Source organism: Aythya fuligula, chromosome 1 (assembly GCF_009819795.1).
Source record: "Aythya fuligula isolate bAytFul2 chromosome 1, bAytFul2.pri, whole genome shotgun sequence".
Taxonomy (NCBI): domain Eukaryota; kingdom Metazoa; phylum Chordata; class Aves; order Anseriformes; family Anatidae; genus Aythya; species Aythya fuligula.
The window spans coordinates 16324163-16348281 of record NC_045559.1 but is presented as its reverse complement, the minus strand read 5'-3'; the positions used below and the strand labels follow the sequence as shown (position 1 = coordinate 16348281).

The following is a 24119-nucleotide window of genomic DNA, read 5'->3' as shown; positions in this document are numbered from 1 at the left end:
ACAAAGCCAAATTTGCTTTTGAAACATAACTTAATTTTGCAAAATCCATCACTATATGTCTGTGCCCGATTTTCTTTTGTGCTGCCTTCAGAACAACAAGGCTGTGTGGTATCTGACACAGGGCTTTTTCCAGTGATTTATTAACTGTGTCAGAATAGCTGTTGTGAATGCTGGGAAGCTCTTGTATATTGTGACAGTTTATATTGATTATGACAGTTTGTAGACTCTAGTGTGTTGTCAGACAGTGGATAGTATTTTGTCTTCTTACTATACATACCATGGACTATAGATCATAGTGTTTTCTTAAAAAAAAGGACCCATTGTCCACTATTCTCATTCCTCACTGGTATGAGAGCACTTCTGTAGGGTATTGTGCAACAAATAGCAAAATAGTTCAGGGACCCTATGGGACAGGCAATCAAATGTCAATTGCTTTAGGAAAAAAATGTGAATAGTTTATTCTGCTTCTGTTCTTTCAGTGGAACGAGCTGTGCAGTTGACAGAAGTGGGTAAACTAGTCAGAGGCTGTCGTTTATGAAAATAAAATGCATCCTGTACTAGCTGTTGTCCAGACATCCACAGACTACCCCAGAAGAGGTGGTTATACATGACAATTTTGGCTACTGATGTTTCTTAAAGGTTGCATTCAGTGTCTTTGGGTCTTTGTGGAAGCAGAAATGTTTCTAGAGTGAGTCCAAGGAAGAGTTGGTAAGGATCTCTGGGAGAAAGCAAAAGCTGGCACGTGAGCAGCTATGTTGGGCACATCAAAAAGATCACCCCCAATAATGACCTCTTCTTAGTGTTTGCTTTTAGCTAGGCAGTAGTAAAGTAACACACAGGAGAGAAGAATTTTCTGTTTGCCTTAAAGCTGCTTCAGTGTGAAAAAAAAAGTCAACAGCTGAGCTTTTACAGATGTCCTGATCGGGAGGATGGAGTTGAAAGCCATTTGGTTAATTATGCAATAATTAACAATATATTTATTAATATAATATAAGCAATTAACACTACATTTATTTTTGAAAAAAGAGCACTTGGGGTGCAGCGATAACTGTGAATGGGAAAAGAGCCATTCTGTTTTTTCTGTTCTTGGAAGACCTTTTAGAAGAGACCATAATGGATCATAAACTTACACTTTCAGATAACAGTCCTTGGGAAGATGACCTTTGGCAATCCGTGCTGTTAGAATTTTAATCTCACACTGGTTTTAGATTGATTCAAATGCAGTTTTTGCTGTGATTATATATTAATGCAAAATCCATTTCCACACATGCATTATGGTTTGACTGAAACACATGCAATAGCAGGTCACTTGTGAAACTGTTATTTCAGGGATGCTTTGGGCCAAGTCTATGGGACTAGGCTGGGACCTAGGAGAGCTGGATTCTGTTGTTAACACCCCTGTGGGCTGGATAGTGGCCACTCAAGCCAGTTCATCCCTCATGAGATGAACTCACACCCATATTTAGTTGTTTATTTGCTCTGTAAGATCTTTGAGAGGGAACATTTCTTATCAGAACTGTCTCAATCTCTCCTGGGATCTCTTGATGCTACTGTAATACTAATCATATTTTCTGTAATGTGATCTGTATTTTCTTAATGAGTCCTTAATGTTAGCAAGGAGACAGAATCAGACTAAGTGGTTTGATTTTGGTGATGATGCAATTTCCAATCCATGCTCACATTGAATTTGGATTAATTATAGCATTAACTGTATCATCATAATTATGTTTTGTAAAGAAAGAATGTACATTCATAACACTACAGTAAGCCTGGGGTATATTAAGATTTTACAGTGACATCTCTCAGTCCAGTGTCAGGTATTATTACTATGCACATATTTATGGGTTTTATTGCAAAACATCCACAGCTGTACTAGAAATGCTTTAAATAAAGGTTAAATTGAAGAGTTTTTAAATGTCTGCTTTTCATTACTGACTTTTTTTTTCTAAGTTTCATAACATTTTCTGAAGAAGGTGTGTAGAATGAATGAATTCAGATGTTTAAATGTGAATATTTCCGTAGGTGGCTTTTATCTAAAGCTCTGGTAACAACTCTCTGTCTGTGCATAGTTCTGGCTCCTTAACCCTGAGACTGTGCCTGGAGAAGATAATTTTGGTGGTGTGCTGTGAAAAGCAACAGCTTCCCAGCACCGGCTGTAGACTAGCCGTGACTTGTATTTAAGATCCCTTCAGTTGCTATCAGGAGAGCCCCCTTGGTCATCCCAGGGCTGTCAGGCTGTCTGTTTGCTCACTAGCCCTCGCCATTTGTTTGCCTGGGATGTACTCTGGGTGTGCTGTTTGAGATATCTGAGTTGCAATCCTTAAGAAAATTTGTTTGTTTATTTTTATTATTTATTTTTATTGAGTAAAGGCATTGGTAATCACTGCAGAAGGATGCATTTCCTACTCAAATTCTGGTGCCCTGAAATGCCTCACAGGTCCATTTAATTTCTAGGAGACTGCAGGGACATCCTTGCCCATAGGTTGAAGCCTGGTCTCTGACACTGCTGTAATCTTTCTCTTTTCCCTTCAGATGGTGTCCACAGCGTGACAGCAGTTTGCACCCTGCGCGTCACCATCATCACCGACGACATGCTCACCAACAGCATCACGGTGCGGCTGGAGAACATGTCCCAGGAGAGGTTCCTTTCTCCCCTCCTGTCCCTCTTCGTGGAGGGCGTGGCAACAGTGCTGTCCACCGCCAAGGATGGCATCTTTGTGTTCAACATCCAAAACGACACGGACGTCAGCTCCAACATCCTGAATGTGACCTTCTCGGCTCTGCTCCCTGGTGGCATCCGAAACAAGTTCTTCCCCTCCGAGGACCTTCAGGAGCAGATCTACCTCAACAGGACCCTGCTGACCCTGATCTCCACGCAGAGGGTGCTGCCCTTTGATGACAACATCTGCTTGCGGGAGCCCTGCGAGAACTACATGAAGTGCGTCTCCGTGCTCAAGTTCGACAGCTCGGCCCCGTTCATCAGCTCCAACACGGTCCTGTTCCGCCCCATCCATCCCATCAATGGGCTGCGGTGCCGCTGCCCGCCCGGCTTCACCGGTGACTACTGCGAGACGGAGATCGACCTCTGCTACTCCAACCCCTGTGGGAGCAACGGGCTGTGTCGGAGCCGAGAAGGGGGCTACACTTGTGAGTGCTACGAGGACTACACTGGTATGTGTTTATCTTATCTTTGACCCATGATTTATATGTTAGCCCGTCAACCAGGCCAGCTCTGTATCAAGCTGGAATTGCTGACATTCTTAGTCAAAGGGAGAAAAACTCCTGGTGGTGCCTTCTGGGAGGGGGAAGGCTTCTGAGTGCCACACATCACTTGGGGTAAGGCCGATATCCTCAGGGACATGCCGTGACAGGAGCCGTGCCTTGCTCCAGGCCGTGCCAGGGGGACCAACAGCTACTGAAATGATCTCCCTCATGTGAATTTCTACCCACTTTGTGCAATCGTATTTCTTTTACCAAATACTTGGAAGGAAAAAGGTGGGCCCTGTCCCATGGTTTTGCATATTAACTCCTTCCTGGCACCTCAGCAGTGCCCACCAGGGCATGGTGTGGGTGGGCAGCCTCAGTAAGGTCACCAACCCTTGGGACAAGTGCAGAGCATGAGGGTGGCTCACGGTGACCAGAAACTGCCACAATATACATTTATGGGAAGCACTGCGAGGCAGCTCCAGTTTGTAAGCATCCAGGTGGACTCCAGAAAGCCTCTTCCAGGCCCATATCCAGCAGCCTGTTGAGGAACACACTTTGCCGCATCATGATCTAGAAAGCTAGTGAAGATCAAAGTGCTTCTTCTCAAACATTCTTGAGATGTTAGGGAGGAACACCAGCCGAATGTTTTCTGGTGCTTCAGTAAAGGCAGTGGGCTTATTTGAGTGTTTGAAGCTGCACGTGCATGTGAGCATCCTGCGCTGAGGTGCTGCCTGGCTGTAACTGATGCTGACAGCTTGTCAACATCTGCTGTGACCCCCACAAATGAGGTGTAAAGCAGAGGGGACTGTTCCCAAGGCGGCCTCTCAGTGCTGAAGTTATAAAAAATTGAAAACATAAATTATTTAAGTCTTCATATAAAAAAATAACATGATGTGTATGCCTACAGTGCTGCATCCAGCCTTCTAGGCGGAAGGGTTTTCCTTCACTTTACATGGCTGTTGGCTCAGGACTGTAATTAAAAATGCAGTGGTGAAAGGAGCCAGCAGCCAGCAGGGACATGGCATCAGTAAGGGAACTGGGCTTTCCCCAGCACAGGGGCAGGAGATGCTCCCTGAGATGAGAGGGGCTCAGGGCAACAGAATCTTCATAAGGTGCTGGAGACAATTTTTTTGCCTGACCATTGAAACCCTGAATCTGTCTGTGATGGCTGGGATTCTGGTCTTTGCTGAGGAATGATTGTTCCTGGGAGGCTTTTTGCGTGTGACTTATACAGTGAAATGCATTATGAAGTCCATTTTCTGTGCATACAGTTGATGCATGATATGGAAAACACTTGGCATCACACAATACATTTTATAACCAGTTCATTTAGTTTAACATGTTTATGTAATACTATATATGATTAGGAATGCTTAGAAATAGCAAGTTTCATTGAAAATGGTATGCATATAAATAGACTTAATTCATCCATGAGTAAAGGTCTTGGAAAGTTTTGGAATGACATAGAATGATAGAAACATGCCATTCTCCTATCAAATTTTGAGGGTCTTTTGCTATTTTCAGAATAAAAAGACTAAATATGCTTAAAAATGAAAGAGGATAATTTTATATTAATAATTCATGAACATACTTAATAATTAATTCTGTAGTCAGAACAGTCACTGTACGAATATTATTCATATAATATGAATATTCATATATTCAGCAGCATAATATTCATGCACAAAGAAAGATTTGATCTGTAACTGTGTTTTCAGTACATATTTCTTGAGTTAAAAATTAACTGTCCTGCCAGGATATTGAAGTGATCAGAAATTAAGGAATGTGCACTGCTCATAGGCATGCCAACTTTAGGTTTCAGAGTTAACCATGCCTCAGTGAAACTTTATTTTTTGGAGTGACAGTTTGCCCTGTGTTCAAGAGGGCTCTGGAATTCCTTATCCTGTAAATTGATACAAATATTATTGACTATATCTGTTTTATTGCCGAATGAATGCAGTAGACATTTAGTATCCACTCTGTGGTTGGTTTATGTTACATTAGTGCCTTTAGGCTCAGTGTTGCATGACAATGTTTTTTCCATCAGACCTGACACACTTGGCCACATATGGTGGTCATTAGATGGTTGTTTTTCACCCCTTTTACAGAACGAGGTGGAAAATGTTATCAACAAGCAATCTATTACCAAAAATAGTTTACAAAGTACTTGATCCATTGTTGAATTTTGTCCATGATCTCCTTTAAGAACTGCATTATTCTGCCTACAATTTTTGACCTTTTTTTAAATAAGTTAATATCGATTTGTAAATTGGGTTTATGATCTATTAATCATAATATTGCATTTGCTGCTTGTATATAAATATTTATTGTTTGCAACAATACAGATTTTATATCTATCTAACATTTAAGCAGCACAGGTTTGTTTCAAGAACAGCAGTGTGTATTGACTCATAATGCAGCAACTGTGAATGGGAAAAGCAGAACAGTGGCTGATGGCATGGACAGAGCATTGCTAAGGCTGAATACTGGGAGATGCTGGCATTACAGACATGTTTCCATGGGATAAACTCAGAGTAGTAACATATCAATACGAAGTACTTATGAATCTCTGAAATAATTGTAAAAGATGAAATATGAATGGTAATTGTCAATGAAATGCAGCCTGCTCTGGCAGCTCTCATGTTTCAATTTCCCAATTAAGAGCCTATGTCGAAAAATAATTGCAAGAAAATGCTAAGATCTATCATCTTTCTGCTAACATACACTGAAACTCGATGATAAATCACTACACAATCATAACCCTGTACTGAATCTATCTGACTGGTCACCTGTTAAAAATATAGCATTTATTTCCTGTGGCAGATAATTATGTCCTATCATAATCAGATGGAATTTCCCCCCATTTTTCCACCCTGCTTTGAAGCCCTCCATTTGTTTTGAAGTAATTGTTAGTCATTTATACATGATGAAAGTTCCTCTGTCTTCAGGAGTCTTCTGTTACGTGCACAAAGGTAAACTGAGCTCTTATAAGATATTTTTGAAACCTGAACGCTGGCTAGTTTTCGGTGAGCTGGAATCAGCTTCACTTCCTGTGATGGAAGGAGGTGAGGGAACAAGGACATATATTTTTAATCATGTTTTTCAAAACAGCAACTGCTTTAAATTCTGTTCTTTGTATAGAAACTCGTGCACAGTAGTGAACAACAGTGCAGGCTGACAATGGTGCTATTGACAGCAGGGAGCTGTGTGCATGACTACAGGCTTAAAGGACATAATTTAAGTTAAGCAAACAGACTGAATGAACTCAGACACTGTGGAAAACCTGTTTCTTTTTTTTCCAGCTACGTTCTGTGTATCTTTGAGTGCTGCAGGAACAGTTGAGCCTCCTATAGGCCATATAGCTGTGGACACCTCTTTGGGTGTATCTCCTGCCCTGCCATCAGCTCCCGTGGCAGCTCGGTGCCTGCGGTCCTTCTGCTCAGCAGCAGCCACCGGCGTTCTCCTCTGCTGTCCCAGTCCCCCAAAGTAAAACTGAACCACACAGAACAAAAGCAATCCAAAGGGAAAAAAAAAAATAATTCTGAGATAAGGAAGAGAGTTGATGTTCCCACAGTTCTCCGTAGCACAGTGCATTCTTTCAGCCTCCTTTGCTACTTCTCCCCTAGCAAGGAGCAATTTCTGGGGAAAAAAGATATTGCCAGAGAACTTCCCATATCCTCAGCATCTCTCCTTGGATTTCACTTCAGAGAGGGGAGAAATCTTAAGTGGTCATAAATCTTGTAGTAATCAAATACAGCAATTAGAGATCCTTTACATGTTATATTTTTTTTTAGTCCTCATTTATTTTTGTGATACCATATTAATGTGAGAAATCGTGCCATCTAACTTCACCGCAGTGAGTTCTCTATGTGTGTGCCACTAGGAGGTAATTGTAGCTGGTTTTGCAGAGTCATGCCAGAAGGCCCTATTCATGGTGCTCAGCAAGTTCTCAGGGTTTGGCTCTTTCAAACAACATCTAGCAGTAAAAGCAAACATGAAGATCTGGTTCTCTGGTTTCTTAACTCATATTCATCCTTCAGATAGTAATTTCATTGCTTGGTCTGATACTAGTTTCTCATTTTTCAGGCCAGAGAGATTTATTTGGAAGAATTTTAGCTTTCAAGTACAGAAATCTGGCAGCCAGGGTAGCTGTAATGAGCATTTTATCTTGGGCGAGAGTGTCTGAAATTCCAGTCTCGGTTACACTTCTGCAGCTCTGCTAGAGCCCTGTACCCATAGGTGTGTAACAGCAAAGTCTTGTACAGCATATCTTCATATTTTAGGAAATTTTCAATGGCAAGGCTGAAAGTTTATCATCCCAGGGCCGTGGGGATTTGCCAGCACTTTCAGACACCTGTGACCAAGTTTGTCCTGAGCACAAAACACTGCATAAGGAATTGTGTTATTCCCAAACACTTCCATGAATGTAGGGGCCTCGTCCACAGTACGGGTCAGCTTTATGGATCATCTCTCTGAAGGATACCTCATTCAAGTATTAAACTGAATGAAAGGAAGTTACTACACTATTTTGTACTGGTGCTACCTAAACGGTGTCCCTTAGTCCTGGTTTCCTGGTAAAGGAACGTACATGTACAGGATCCTTCCTTAGGATTACCACTCCTTAGTTTTGTTCTCTGCACAGTTTTCCCACCACTTCTTCAACTTCCTCTGTTTCATCCACATGGAATTTGTGTAAGGAAAACCCTCTTCTGCCTTTACTGATTGAGCGGACATCTGAGCTGATGTGGACATGGCAAGCTCTATCCCTGCTGCTGGCAGCAGCCGGGCACAGACCGGCACCTCTCCAAGCCCCAGCAGCTCACGGCGCTTGGCCAGCTGGTGAGGGCTCTGTGAGCAGTACAGAGGCAGAGCTCCTCCAAACATTTCTCAGAGCAGGACTGGTGCAAGAGCTGCAAAAGCCTATCTTTTCCTCTTTTTATGATCTTTGCCACTCAGCTATGTACTGTGAGACGTAGCGTCTCATAAATCTGTCTCGCAGTGCTTTGAAGTTTCCCCATATGACCATTGCATTTACCCATGCCACAGAGCAATGAACCACAGATGTTGTCTCATGAGCTGACTTAATATCTAAACATATGAGGAGGAACTTATACAACCTATTCTTTGCAATTAGCCATGGATAATAAGTCTTCCATTGAGTATTACACAGTGCACGCTGCATTTGAAGAGCACAGCAGTCGATTGTGCAAGTTACTTTCTTCTCTCTCTTTTTACTGTGATGCCCATTTTGCATCATGGATTTCTGAAAATAAGTACTGGCTTGGGATATTCAGATGAAGAGGTATCAGCAGGCAAAATTCTTGCCTTTGGGTATACATGTGGTCAAGGAACTATGACTTCAGCTCGTTACAAGCCGTATCCATACAAAGCACTTTTCATCCAAGGATTGCTTTGGACTCCAAAAAAGTTATTCTGAACAGATGAAGGCCATGAGGCACCCCTTTAAGAAAAAGTAATGCTGTCCCCCTACTCCAAGGGGTGGCAACCATGGCACAGCATCTTCTAGGTCCCATAAAAGCAGTTGGTGCCAAAATCCCGAGCAGCAAGGGCAGCTCCTGTGAGCCATGCCTGGGCTGCTGGTGGCTGGAAAACTGGAGGAGAGCCCTGTGAAAGGGATTTCTTTCCTGACGCGCTCTCACACACTCTCCTGCAGAGATCTTTTGTGCCCCTGCACGTTAAGATGTGTCCTTGCCTGTTTTTGCAGTGCTGCTCACTGTTAGGGCGTGCAGGGATGGGGCCAGCACACAACAGCTTCGTGGCTGGGCTGGAACCTCCTGGTGCTCAGCGGGACCTGAGGCTGATAGCAAGACCATGGAAATACTGCTCCATAAGGCAACTGAAATAATTAATACAGAGTAAAGCTATATTTTTATAGAATAGAGTCAAAAGCTGAAGTTTATTAAACTTTTAAACTTTGTCACACTCCTGTCGACTGTTTTTCTCTAAATGTTGCTGAATCTCAGGAGATGAACATCTGGAGCCTGGAGTTTGCATCAGATTATGACAGGAATCCCTGCAGAGGTCCCCCTCTCCTGTAGCGGGATTTTTCCCTGACGGATGTTTCCTTCAACTAATCTTCAACCTATGCTCACTTGTCAGGATGCAGAAAGCCTGCTCTAATTGGATTACTGTGGTGTATTTGTTGACACTTCTCAAACTGTGTAAATGGCCTGCAGCCCTAACATCAATCTGCTGTGCCTTCTCCGAGAGCCCGGAAAAGAGTTTTATCACATTACCCTCATCCTGATGTGTATCAACTAGCTACTGTTTGAAGCCTGAAAGCCTTCCCAGACGTGCACCAACCCTCCCTTACATCCACCCCAGCTGCTGCCCACGAATGGTTTTTGGTTCAGCTGAAGTCTTGCATTTGCCGGCGGTTTGGGTGCCTCTTCTGGAGCCTCGTGTCTTCTCCTCCTTGCCCGTGGAAATTCTTGCACTGATCAAAGCCCTTCGCTGTCATCTGGAAACCTAGCTATGGACTTACTGCTTTGTTTGGTCTTTTCAATTAGTTTTACAGCGGTCTGACGAGGTGCATGAAGGGTGCTTTGTAAAAGAAAGCAACAGGTCCCTCACCAGTACAATCACTTAGCCCTGCCTTCAGAAGCTACTTTAGTCATACATCTCCAAAACAATTATGAATTATAGGGTCAAAAATGTCTAAGGTCTTGAAAAATTACAGGGTCCAAAATTTCTAGGGTCTAGAAAATCCTGCCTAGTGACTACAGCTCATCATTTGGGTTTTCTCTTGCATTGTTCTGCTCTTCCTTAAGATGGTTGAGTAGCTGGCCTGGTCTTCCCTTCATTTCCCTGCTCTCATTATCAGTCACCTGCAGAATTTATCACTGACGATCGTAGGCTTTCCTTCCAGTTGTTGACAATGTCAAGTAGCATATAGCTAAAAATCAGTGTCTGAAGGATGTGGGAAATAACTTGTTGGAGGATTCCATGCTTACGATTACATTTTTACACCTGCCCATTATTAATGCCATTGACGTGTGTTATATTGTGATTTGGGGACAGGGTAGGTTCTTACTGGCGTGCTCACGGTTACATGAGTAGGCAGGCTGCTGACCTGGCATTGCTGCCTGCTTGGCTTTGGCACCTGGCCTCTCCTTCCCTGCCCTCGGCAAGAATATGTCCTATGAATGTGACCCTATCTTTTTTTTTTTTTCAATTGAAGAGAAATACAGGTTGAGCACCTCTGATACCTATTGCCATTCCAATTAATAACAAATTGCGATTCTCTAAAAATTCAGGACTTTCTTGTTTCTAGCATACATGAATACTCTCTCTTAATGCATTTAACCAGTTGTATGTATTTGTCTTTTTGAATGTCTTGCTCCATGAATTTTCATCATTTTGGGGGGCTCGTACTTGCTTTTGACTTTTACTCCTGATTCTATATTAATGGGATTTCTGCTACCACACCTAAATGGGAGTCACAATTCTCCCAGGCTTTTTGAAAACCTTTGTTGCAATGCATTTGCTTATCTTCACTGGTGTAACTAAAAAAAAGGGGGAAGGTGGAAAGTAATTACACAAAGTGGAGCTATTTGATATTATAATTTTACAGGTACATGTAAAAACCCTCCTTAGTGACGCAGCTAAGTTCCCACATACACTACCTTCATTGTGAATGTGTATTTCCATTGAAGAACATTGATCTGAGAGAAACTACACACGCTAAGTGAATTTTAATTAAAATATTTTAAATAGCATTTTATTAAACTGCTGCAAATTTCTCCGTGACCATCGTTTATGATTGTGCTTTCATTAATTTAGCCAAGTCGAGCCATGTGTAACATATGACTCGGGGTTTTTTCTCATCGTTTTATTTTTTCTGTGTGTGTGTCAAGACAGGCTCGCTGGATGAAATTTTAAAATGTATGCAAGCCACACAAATTCATTCTAATACATCAAAACATGTACTTGCTAAGTGTCAGAGTAGCCCATGCATTAGACTACTCTGTAAGTGTTTTATTACCACTGCTAGGTGTCTCGATGGGTTGTTGCTCACTGAAAATAATCCAAATAGGAAAAAAAAAAAAGAAGAGAAGAGGAAAAAAAGGGGGAAAAAGCAAAACCCACCGACAACAAAAAAAGCACTTGCCTTTCTGTTAGCTGTGGGGAAGATAAAATCATCACGAGCTAGTGTTTTTTCCAGCATACTTCATGTTCTGGAAACCCCCTCACAATTCTCAGAGCAGAGATGAAGGCTAAAAAATCGAGTTCCAGGAAGGTTGGAATTAAATATTTTAGATCTTCCGAAACAATATACACATAAAAAGAAATGTAACTTCCAAGGAACAAGGTAATGGGCCTCCTTTTCTCCTGGCTGTGAGTACATAACTGGGAAACAGAACTGAACAAAAGACTGAATTGTGAAAAACATTTGTAATTCCGGGGTTAGTCGTTTCTCTTTTCATCAGTAGCTCAACAACAGGAAAGCGATCGCAGGGCCAGCAGGAAGGATGGTTGGGTGCAGAGAGGAGGGTCTCAGGGTGATGTCCTGTTAGGGAGGGGAAAAAAAGTGCGGCTCCTTGTGTGCCGCTCCTTTGTGCTACGATGACTGAAAGTTTCGACAGTTGGGCACCAGGCTGAGGCACTTGGCCTTGAACATCAAGATAATTACGACTCCGCAATACAGCGGTGCAGAGCGTGGTGGGAACCGCAGCCTCATTGTTGGTGCAAATGCTCTTTTGTTTAGAGCATCACGGTTCACTGCCTGCACCGCAGCCCCTGCTCCCGCTGGGGACCCGGTACTGTACCCTGCCCTGGTCAGCCCAGCTTTCAGGGCAGTCATCAGCCTGAATTTTCTCTTTGATTCTAAAAATCGAGGTAAAGATACATTACTTTGGGCTCTCAAATTCTCTTTAGCTAACCGTGTAAGAGACATTTTCAATATAATAATTAAAAAACATACTTTGAGTAGCTAGGGCAACCGGCCTGTAAGAGGTCAGCACACCGATGTGCTCATTTTAAGAAACATTATTATGACGAGTAGTGTCTTTTATTAATAATTAAACACAATCTAGGTGACGCAGTAAACTATATTAACTCTATCAAGACTAGGTAATCATTTAAAGTGATTTCAAAGTGAAACTATTGTACAAAAGGCTGAATTTCAATCTATTAACAGTTTTAGGAAGGATTACACTCTGGAAGCTGGCTGCATTTGTTATCAATTAGTCTGTTTAAAATTTTTTAAAAGCTACTGTTTTAAAAAAGACACCAATTTCAAGGTTTTCAGCACAGGATGTGTAACTTCACGATGTTTTTGACAAGAGTCAGTAAGAAAACGTCAGCTTCCCTGATTAAGCTGCTTTGTTTTCAGTTTGTTTTTACTGACCCATGTCAGAGATATTTTTTGGATTATTAAAACATAAGATTATGAGATTATTTTTTAACCCTAATCTTTTGTATTTGGGAAGTAAAGGAGCTTTTTTTTTTTTTTTTTTTTTCTCCAAAATTTCCCTTAAATGCATAACAATGGGAATTTGATGAGCATCAGCTTGCTTTTGCTGGTTCTAAATACCCCATGAAGGAAAACCTCTGAACTCATGGTCTGCAGTAATGAAAGCTGTATTGTGCTTCCCAGCATAACTTTCTGTTAACCTAACACTTCTCCTGTAAAATGAAAATACAAAGCTCTGAAATGCCAGCCTCCCAAGATGTAATTACAATAATAGATTTACTTTAAGCATGTTTTTCAGCTGCTTTATTAATATTTGATGGCTTCTCCTCGAGTATTCTCACTAATTGGCCATTATGCTTCATTCCACCAAAGCTTTGTGACCACCTAGGACGTTAAGGGGCATGAGTTTGTCTGAGGTCTGCTTGTTTCCCCGATGCCATCATTTTTACCAGAGTGTTGGATTACACAGAAGATGCAAGAGGGAGATTTTTCTGTAAAAATTTCAGGCTTGTGGAAAACACAAAATGCGAAATCTCACTAATATCCCTTTATTGTAGGTTTGTAGAGCTGTTTTCCTGCAATTTGGGAATTGGGAGTTGCAGCCCTTTGGTGTCCTCCTCCATGGAAAGCAGTTTAGGGAAAAAAACAGGCTGAAAGCGGGCAGGAAGTTGGGCTGTGCCTGAAAGCATGTCTAGTTTTCCGACTCTGAGTTCCTGCTGATAAAAGTCATTACTGCACACACACAGCACAGCCACCATGTGCTTTCATTCCCCAGTCAGGTAAATAGTTTAATATATTCTGAAAAGCACTGTGTGGGTCTGAAGTGGCCTGTGAAACACCATCCTGGGGCAGTTACAGTGCCCATGGTGGCATTCGGTGCCTATGGTGGCATTCAGTGCCCAATAAAAATTGCTACTTTACTGAAATAATCTTTTCTGTCATTGGAGCAGTTGCATGCTGAGGTCACGAGTGACCTTTTTCCTTCTTACGCCGGCTGCCCGTGGAAGGATGTGAGAACCAGGTATGGCAGCTGGTTCCCATGCTGCAGAGCATGCAGGTGCACATGGATGCAAATAAGGACCAGGCTGCAAAACCTGTCCCTAAGGGAGCGCGTCCTGTGAGCTGCAGGGGCTGCTCCAGCCTTTGGACCCCTTGGGACCCCTCTACGTGCCCTTCCTCAGTTAGAGATAAACCACGTGGCACAGAGAGTAGAGAGAAACAAATGACATCGGGAGTATATGTAGTAAAGGTAGAGAAGAATGTTTCTCTTAAAAATAAATGGAGGGAGGAATATTCCTCTGCAAATGAGTTACCTGTGCTGTGTGGAGGAGTGTCTTGTTCTTACACCTCCGGGTTTCCCATTGGTTTTAACAGAATGGCAGGAAAGCAGGATTTTTAGGAAGGTCTGTTCCACGAGGTTTATTCCGGGTAAGAGATGATGCAAATTGCAGACACAATGACATAAGCTAATTAGGGTTTTATCTTGAACATCTACAGTCAAATTTTTTCCTTACTAAATATATCCAGAGATAAAGCCTAGGCCTTTGAAAGTCAGTGCTTCATCACCATATCTTACCCCAAATCAGTGCAATTTGCATTACGATAAGTTGTATAACATATATCTGCCACAGAACTCAACAAGAACTGGAAATTTCTGTGTGCTTCCTTTTCCTCTTCTGTAATTTTGTGTTGTACATAGTCCTGGGTGATAGACGTGGCCTGAAGAGTTCTCCACAACCCAGAGGGGCTTTTCAAGGAGTACTGATGCTAATGCCTGAGTTGTGAAGTCCCAAGACTCAGTTATGACTTTTGCCTGTACTCTGTTCCTGTCAACACGGATGGAAGTTACATGGGAGGTACAAGGTGCAGTGACCATACAAATAGAGCACATAGCATCTTGAGAACATGCTCATTGTTCCTGAAATCAACAGATTAATTAATTTCTCCAACAGATGTGCCCCAAATATCACTAATCCTCCTTAGCGTTGTTCCTTTTTTTTTTCAATTATTCCTTTTCATTGAAATGCAAAGCCCCCAAATCCCAAATCATCCATCCATCCATCCATCCATCCATCCATCCATCCATCCATCCATCCATCCATCCATCCATTCATCCATCCATCCATGCATCCACCCCTGCAGGGTGTCTTCTATTTTGCCTTGTTTTATCATCAGGGAGAGGAAGAGGTAAGGAAAAGAGGCACATCTTTGTTGAGGTTGGTGCTTTGCACATGGGCACGGGCCTGGTTTTGGAATGACTAGAAGCTCAGCGCCACGTCACCATGTGCAGTGCATGGTCTGAAAAAGTTTGAGAGAAAGGGACCTAAGCTTCCCCTGCTCTTGTTTTTGTAAAATACGGTGTGGTGCTTCTTTAGCACTGTAGGGGAAGGGTCCTTCCCAAGGATCAGCAGGTGGGATGGGGCTCTGGCTTTTCCCTTGCCCATTTGACCACGGGAGTTTCCTGTTGTGGGCCTCCTCCCAGGAGATCTCAGGGTCGTGGGGCAGCCAGGGTGCAGTGGCCAACTTCAAGGACCCCTGTGGGAAGAAGAAGTGGGAAGGGATGGGGAAGAGGATGAGTAGCAGTTTCCCCTTGGGATGGGAGTGGGAATTGTGAGAACCCTTGGAGCAGCCATTTTCTGATGTGTGTTTCAGGCTGGAATTGACCACCAAGAGCTCTCACATGCCTTGGAGCCAGCAGATGCCATCCATAGATTCAGGGGCAGATAAAAGTAAATGAAAAAACATCCCGTGTTCATTATTTTTGAGCATCTCATGATCAAAGATCACACGACCTTTAACCCAGTCCTATGATATTTAGGAATCTGATTTGTGACTTGTTAGGAATGCTGGGGGGGGAGCTTCATGGAAAAAGGCCCAGAGAGGGGAGCAGGGTGGTGATGGAGGAGAGCAGTGCTACACAGTTGGAAGAGCCCTGCTAGCTCTGTGCCATCTCTTCCCACCAGCTCAGAGCTTAGGGCTTGTGCCCACAAGAGAAATTAAACCATATCCAGAGATAAAACAGCAATTTTCTGAGTAGCATTATAGGATCGTTTTCTGTCTATCACCTCAGAGAGCTACTTGGCAAGCTATATATAGGTTGTGAGAGGAGTGTTTTTATTGTTATTTTAGTGCTTTAAATTCAGGTTACTCTCTTGCAAATATACCTTCTTAAGCCTGGAACAGGTAGCATCTTAAATTACAAAGGCCAGCTGTCGTGAGTCAGTGGGATTTAGTCCCAAACAGTGTGTTTGTGTGCACACACAGGCACACATCTGTATGTGGTGTATGGTTGTGTAGGTTTATGCGTGTATTATTGTACTTTACAATGTTTCTCATGATCTGCCTCTATAGTTCAGAAAGCAGCAAAGGGAGCAGAAAGTAAGGGGGAGGAGGGAGACCCCTGGACATTAAGCTGATGTTTATCCCTGTACGGAGGTTGGGACTGATTTTAATTTTCCTAGGTCGATTCTAAATCCAAAAACCTACATTAACATGTGAAAGGAAACACCAAAGCGTGTTTTCTAATTTGAACATTTAGTAGCTGGCTAATGGAGGAACCTCCCAAAGCAACAAACACCAATGTCAGTATTAAGTCTAATGAGCGCTTCTGGCATTGAAGTGGCAGCAGGGCTTTGGCCACTGATTTTTAAGGGAGCCCAAATTTGCCTCTGCTCTTCAAGTAGCGCTTCTATGTTGTTTGTGTAAAGTGGTTCATGAATGTAGTCATCCCCTAATGAATCACGGTCACCAATGCACAGGTGGCTTCCAATTTCTCTTTGATCCTACTTCTTCATTCAGAATGGCTTGGTAACTTTGGGTAACTGCCCTCTGACTTCTCCCATAAAACCAACAGAGCATTTTTCTGGGTTTGTTTGTTTGTTTGTTTAATGTTTCATTTGCAAATGGACAGTGCTGGACAGTAAGGCTGATTTCTCCCGTTTGATTCTGGGAATAGACTCACACCCCACAGAGTCACCAAAGCCATTAATTTCTCTTTATGGGCATATTTCCCCTATTTATTTTCATTACTTGACTTGTGCCTACATTGGAGGTGTGTCAGGAGTCAATTTTCCTGCAGTATGTGCTTGCACAGTCTGTGAAGGGAGGTGGGTGTCTGCTGTAGGTGTTGATCCAGTTCACCCAAGTCAACTGTAAGCCACTACACCCAGTCGTGAGCTGTATAAAATAACTTAAAGCAGTATTTCCATAACAGTTAAACCTTTCTAAGGCCATTCCTTCGTTCTTATTACTGGGTGCATGTTCCTGCCTCCTTCTTTTGTGCCTGCTGTGCTATTCATCCCATCGATCCTAGGAGGGGCCTAATCAGAAGATCATTAACCCTACATTAGAAAAGTCAGTCTCAGTGGGGTTTTGCCATATTAGCTCTGCAAATCAGCCTGCTTCAGGATTACATGAGTACAAAGGAGGGGCAGGAAAGTACATTGTATTGAGGAAAGAGGACTGTGGTAACTCTGCTCAGCCTAAACAGCAGTGAAACTGTCCCCAGAGTGGGGGCGTTGAATCCCACCCTGTTTATCTCATCCCAGTACAGATTTCCATGCTGATTCTGCATTATTTTGTAAAGACAATGGGTCTATAAATGGGAGTCCTGCAGTGTGGGACAAAAAGGAGGAATATTGGGAGGAAGCCATGTCTTGCTTTCACAGGTGACAGGGGAGGCCATGGACCTGGCTTCAGCCACTCCACCACATCTATCTCTCCTCCAAGAGTCATCTTGCATCTCTGCCATCCAGTGCATCCACTGCAAAGGAAATTTTAAAATCAGATATCAGATATTTGAGGAGAGGAAGAGGAGGACTGATTTTCCCCTAATGTGCAAGATACCAAATAATCTTTTAACTATGGTTGTTTCTTTATTAGGGCAATGGGTCAACGGGGATTTCTTGAAGAATTCAGTTGCCCTATTTCTTGTGGTTTCTCCTTTCCACTTTAAAGTATGTCATTTTAGGCTGGCTGCTTAAGTCAGCTTCTCAAAGTGCTTCCCATTCAGATTAAGCAACTACAAGTGTGGAGAAAGAGATTAGTATGTATCTAGAGCAAATGGCAGGAGGGAGGAAAGGAGAGAAGAAACAATTCAAGTCAAACAATTACAGACACTGAGTGAAAAATTAATATGTGTCTGGGGAACCTGCAAAAGAAAAAGAAACAAGAACATCAGTGCAGGTCTGCATGTAAATATATATATTTAACGTAGTGTACCACCTGAAGACCATCAGAGAATTGTACAAAGTTTTGAGGTTTAGTCTTAAACAGGGATATTGCAGTAAACTGAAGAGTAGAATAACTCTGTCTTTATTCCAATGCCATCACATTGTTTCCAGCAAGTTTCGCAACATTATGCACTGTCTGTCATTGTAAGGTCATCAAGCAACTCACCAACAAAACCACAGGCGGGTTTCTGGAAAGATGACTCCGATGCATGCAAGTGTGCTGTTGGTGTGCATAATGTTCAGCTCACAACGTATTTGCATTTATAAGATTATGATTTCATATTTGAAGTAGCTTACTTTTATTTCTTTCCACTTGTTTATCATCATTTATTGCTCATTCATCAAACTATTCCATTACTTTATTTGGACGATGTGTCAGAGGGGAACCAAATGAAGCCATTTTCTAGCCAATCTTTTCTTTGCCTGTTCTTGTTGTATTATGCCTGATACCATGGTGCCCTCACTTACATATAATTCCTGTGAGAAATGTTATGATTAACATCTTTGTAAAGTTAATCCAAAAACTGAAGAAGAGGCATATGAAAGGCAGTACGATTTAGAGGAGGAATCAGTGTCAAAAGCACAGCTATCGTAATCTCAAGGGCTTTAAAACTGGGAAACGCGACATAAAGGGCCATGTAAAAGCCACAGGATGTGTATCTTTAAGAGTCATCAATATTAATGGAGAGAATATAAGATCAGCCACTATCCTGTAACAGTAAACCACATGCGGGCCTGGTCCAGCAGCTTTTCACAGCCCAAGAATCTGCCCAGCAGATAACCGGCAGACACGGCCCGTGTTATCTGACAGCACATGCTCTGGATTTAGCAGCTGGAGGGACTAAGCTTGATGTTTCCTGTGTGGATTTCACCGAGTTGTGATGTATAAGTAGTTTTTAGGTGATTTCTACAAAGTTGGCCAACGTGGAAAAAAATGAAATTATATTAACAAAGGAAACATGGTGAGGTGCGGAGGGCAGCCTGGGCGGCAGGGTGAGCCACGCCGACATCTCCAGCTTCACAAACCATCCCCAGGCTGCCTGTGGTGGCCTTCTGGGCTGTGCTCTTCTCACCTGAGCCCCTGCAGCCCCCTGCAGCAGCTCGCCTTCCACTCTGTACTATTTTTTCCCACTGGACTGCGAGACATCGCCTCCAACCATGCCGGCTCCTCTGCAGGCTCAGCCCTCTGACCTTCAGCTGGAGCGGGCGCACAGGCTCCTCATTCTTCATCCTGAATGCGGGTGCTGTGCCTGATGGAGATCCCTTCCGTTCTGGCTCCTTCATGAGTTCTTCCCTTAGGGGCTTCCAACTTCGGCTTCTGCACGTCAGCCAGCAACCAGCTCTTCCTTCAAGTACACGCAGGATTCACTTCAATTTTTGCATGTTTTGCAGGCCTCAGCACTCCCGTAGGACAGTGCTTTGGGATGGAGATGTGGCTGGGGTGAGGTGGCCGCCCTTGGGAGTGACAAGCTGCAGAGCTGCGCGAAGGGGGTGTTGTGTTGCCAAAATGGATTGGGTGCTCCTGATCAAAGCAGTGCTTCAAATAAGTGCTTGCTCAGGTGGCTACGTAATAAAGCCACCATGGCCGTGTTTCCAAATAAGCCCAGGCACTGTTCTGTACGTCTGGAAAAATAGAAAAAAGGATTTGTCAAGTTTCCTGGTAGACTTGCACCTTAAAGCATGGGGAGCCTTGGAGCTACTGTAGAGATTGCAAAAATGCTGTTTCAGTATATTTCAGTAAATATACACAAAATATGAAAATTCAGCATCAAAGAATGCTCCTCAAATTCAGTTCTCATTTACATTACAGACTAATGAGAATTCAGAATAATTTTAGGAACTGGGACATCAACGATGCTACAGCTGAATGAATATAGGGCAAAGGATCATATTTAAAGTTGAACTACTATTTTTTTTTAAACTGCTTCTTTAAGCATCATAATGAAAAGCAATAATAAACATAATTAAATAGATCTTTTCTATGAGCTTTCTTTTCTCTTAAATAGTTTTGTGTCTGTGTAGGTACCCAGACAAATGGCCTATTGGTTCTTGTTATATCATAGAGTTAATACAGGACCTGCAGTGACTTCCAGCTTAGGCTTTTATATTGCCCCTCTGTATTGCCATGGCATTTCCAGAGCATGCTTCAGTGAGAGGAATTTCTCCTTTTTGCTTGGGTTTTGTTTTTTTTTCTCCCTGTGTGTTCAGGTCTGCCCATTATTTGCTGTTGCCAAATATATCATTCTGTTTTCAGAAAGCCTGGAAGATTAGATTCCACTTCAAGCTGGAGAGTTAGTTCATAAAATATCCTAGTACTTTTTTTAAAGGGATAAACCTGTATTTTGCCTTTATGCAGAAATTCTGTTTTTCCAATTTTTGGAGAGTTTTGGTATCAAAGATTTGTGCAATTCTTGGTTTAAGGGCAGATTGACTTTGCTAATGCCACGCATCATCAAAAAGCACTTTCTGTAATGTCCTCATTGTGCATGTGATCCCTGTGTGAGCATTTTTGGCATATTCAATACACTGAGGGCATTTTCTGTCTCGGATGATATAAACATTCTTTCAGAAGAAACACATTGCAGAGCATTTTAATCTTGCTGAGTTCCTCATTAAACTTTTAAGGAAGGTGTCTTCACATAATCTTGCCTAACCTGATACTCACAGTTAATAAATGGAAACGGGGAGATATTTATCAAGTGTTTTTCACAGCATTTCATCTTAATGTTAAAAAGAGAATATGAGAACATCAGTCGTGAATCAGAAAAGCTCTAAGCACAGGCTTGAAGTTGAACCCTCGGCTACATGGTTTATTGCTTCAGAAGTTAGGGTTTGCACACCCTCTAGGATGGTGGGAAAGATTTATTTTTTAATTTGTTAACTGTGAGAATTATTATTATAGCGATATTTGTTTAGGTCCCTTGTGCCTCGTATGATGTCCTTCTAAATCATACTGGAAAGCCCTGTATCCTGTCTGCAAGGAGATGCCTGCAAACATGCTCGTCTTAGACAGTGTCTGGTGACTCTGTTGGTCATGGGAGCAGGACAGGGAGCAGAGGTCGGTCCTCTGCAGGCCACCGGACCTGAACCTACCTGGATGGCATACATTTCCCTCAATAAATGATCAGAGCACTGTTGAGTTTGCTCAAGCATTTCACCAGTGCACGTTGAACTGGCATGAAAGGCACGTGATGCTGATGTGCGAAGAGAAATGCAGCAGTGCTGTTCCCTCGCCTTGTCCCCAGGGTGCTACCAAACCATGCAAAATGGCTGCAAACCACTGCAGCTGACAGCCTGGCACCGAAAAAAGGTGCAGCCCCAGGTCTAGATCAGGGCGATGCTCCCAGAGCAGCTCCCACCCGGCTCCACCACGGCTGGGGCTGGCGTGGGAACCTGGGGGAGCAGCTGCTGCAGCACAACTTGCTGTTTTAATTTGCCTTCGTTTGTGAGTCGCTGCCCACAGTTCCTGCTGCTTTTGCTTTCCTCCAGGAATGTGTTTGCACGATTTTAACCGTGTTTGAATTAATGTAATTGTATAATCTTGTAGCGAGTCATCATGCAAACATCAAACTGATGGGAATGTGTTCCTTCAGCTGGCTGGCTTGGGTACTGGTGCTCTGTAGCGTTTAGTTGTCAGACTGTACTTACCTAGTAAAATTCATCTCTACAAGTCATCTCCAATTTCTGTGAACAGCTTTACAGGCAGGACCTGAACACGCAATAGAGCATCACACAGTTACCTTAGGAAGACACATGCCAAAGCATAAATGTTAACTAATTAACTCACACAGAGGGCCACATTTCTGTACAATGATTAATTGAGCAACTGCTTTTGTCCCAACCACAGCAGATTTTTTAAATGTCCTCTGTACATTACGAACCATGTATTGCAAATTGATTTTTTTTTTAAACTACAATCCACATTCAGATTTAGGGAAAATGCCAGAAAGATTATAGTGTACATACAAAGTAAGATTTTTCAGTATTAAGATGTGTTCATTAAGATGTGTTCATCTTAATACAGACTTCTGAATAGAAACAAGATGAAACATTGGGGGGGGGGGGGGGGGAACAGCTACAGCAAGTGGTACACATAATCCTTAAATTCTGCATAGATTAATGTGCCCATCGCTGAACTGTTCAGAAAATCACTGTCACCTGCAGGATGTGCTGGAAATATGGAAGCAATACATATGTCATCGGCACCCTGCTCATTCTTTCTATAAATGCTTTGCAAGCGTTGTCACAGGCTCTGCCGCGCCCTGCCTCTGACATGGGCAGCAAAGCCGAATTCCAGCCGAGCTGAAGTGCAAACACTTATCTGTTTACACAATTTCCTACCCGCAGTGAAATGCTGGAACAATTTACGCATATTTCGGCTGAGAGGGAGTGTGCAAGTTTTTAAATGGTAGTGCTACCTTCTCCCATACAGATCTATCTATCACCAGCTTTATATTTATCACCAGCTGTGAAAGCGGCCAAGGAATCTGAAAACTAGGGCCAACACTGCCAAATATTTGGAAGAGGATTATATTCTCAACCACCCCGAGAATTCAGACTTGAAAGACAATGCAGCATCCTTTGTCCCTTGCAACTGCGGATTTGTGCCTCGGTTGCAGATGGGGCTGGGTACAGATGTTGGAAAGCAGCTGAAGTTCTAGCGTTGGGGGTCCCACAAGCACTGGGGTCCCGACGTCTCCTGCATCTTGCTGCTTGGGTGGGATATTGCCTTCCCTGATGTCTCCTTCTGCCCTTCCAGGGGAGTACTGCGAGGTGAATTCCCGTTCCGGCCGCTGCGCCCCAGGGGTGTGTAAGAACGGAGGAACCTGCGTCAACCTGCTGATCGGGGGGTTCAAGTGCGAGTGCCCCCCGGGAGAATACGAGCGGCCCTACTGCGAGATGACCACCAGGAGCTTCCCTCCGCAGTCCTTCATCACCTTCAAGGGGCTGCGGCAGCGCTTCCACTTCACCGTCTCCCTCATGTAAGTCCCTGGTCTCCCTGTTTGTAAGTCCCTGGCCTCCCTGTTTGTCCCCATATGGAAGGGTCGTGGCACATGTCTGGGTCTGGTGGCTTCTCTGCTCCAGCTTGGGGCATATTCATTAAATTTCATTACATTCAACAAATTATCTGTGTGTAGAGGTCACCATGAGGGATTTCTGGCATTGATTCCTTCAAGTGGGGCAAAATTGTCTTACTTGAAATCATTCCGCCCTGCTGAGGATGCTGTTGAGATGCTAACAGCCTCTTTTACTACAGACCTTTACTAAAAACTTCCTTACTGAAAATAATCAGTTTATTCACCTCCTCTTCTTTGGAGATTTTGGGTATGCATAGTCCTTTCTTGGTGAAGAGCTGCCAGGTGCTGCACACAGCTGAGAGGGCTCCTCTCAACCCTCACAGGTTTGGGGGGGACCAGCAGCAGTGACGGTATCTGGACAGCAGCTGATACCACAGCTCAGGAGACACCACCAGAGCAGTGTGTCCTACTGAGGGTCCAGTCCCTGCCTGCTTGGTTTTGGGACTGTGCTGGTTCTCAGGGAGGGAGCTGGGCTGCCTGTGTCCTCCTGACCTTCCTCTGCTTCAGTGCTCTCAGTGGGTTGTGCAATGTGGGGAGGGGGGACCCCGGAGCCTTCCCAGGCCATGGGGTGTTGCCGGGCCACAACCTCTGGCCACATCTCAGCAGCCCTTGTTCTGAGAGGTATGAGGGCGGGTGCTGGGTTTGCCTCCTCTAGAGCATGTCAGGCATTTTTCTAGGAGGCTTTTTGGGTCTCATGACCCTCAGGTCAGCTGCAGACCCAGAGAATCCATGCTGCCTATTTGGGAGCATTCTTCCCCTCCCCTGTTTACCAGCCTGTGAGAGGACGAGGTCTGGTCAGGCCATGGCTGAGCGCAGCCTGGTGCTCCTCAGGTCCTTGCTCTCTTCTGGTTCCCAGCCTCATGCCTGGGACAACCCTGACTGTCCCAACTCCTCACCTCACTCCATCTGGCCTTCATGACCAGCTCCTGCTGCTTCTGGTCCCATCTTGGCTCCCAGGTGTGAGCAGCCTCATACCTGTCCTGTCTGCCCTGACAGATCCTCTTTGGACAGATTTTTCTGGGAATATCTGTCACTTTTCCCATAGGGACAATCGAGGAGCTCTGGGGTGAGGGGAGTGATGGTGGCAGCCACACTGTGTGCAACAGGGCTCTCCTTCCCCCCTTCAGACTTCCCAAGGTTTAAAAAAAAAATGTTCTGGAGAAGACT

The 24119-nt window shown here is 43.5% G+C and overlaps 1 protein-coding gene across 1 annotated transcript in view; it reads left to right on the top strand.

Annotated features, from left to right (window-relative positions):
- CELSR1 (cadherin EGF LAG seven-pass G-type receptor 1) overlaps positions 1–24119 on the top strand; it is a 159355-nt gene that overhangs the window by 63897 nt on the left and 71339 nt on the right. Inside the window, exons 2-3 of the mRNA XM_032201043.1 lie at positions 2533–3171; positions 22634–22856. Coding sequence (XP_032056934.1) covers positions 2533–3171; positions 22634–22856 — 862 coding nt within the window. The remainder of the gene's footprint in view (positions 1–2532; positions 3172–22633; positions 22857–24119) is intronic.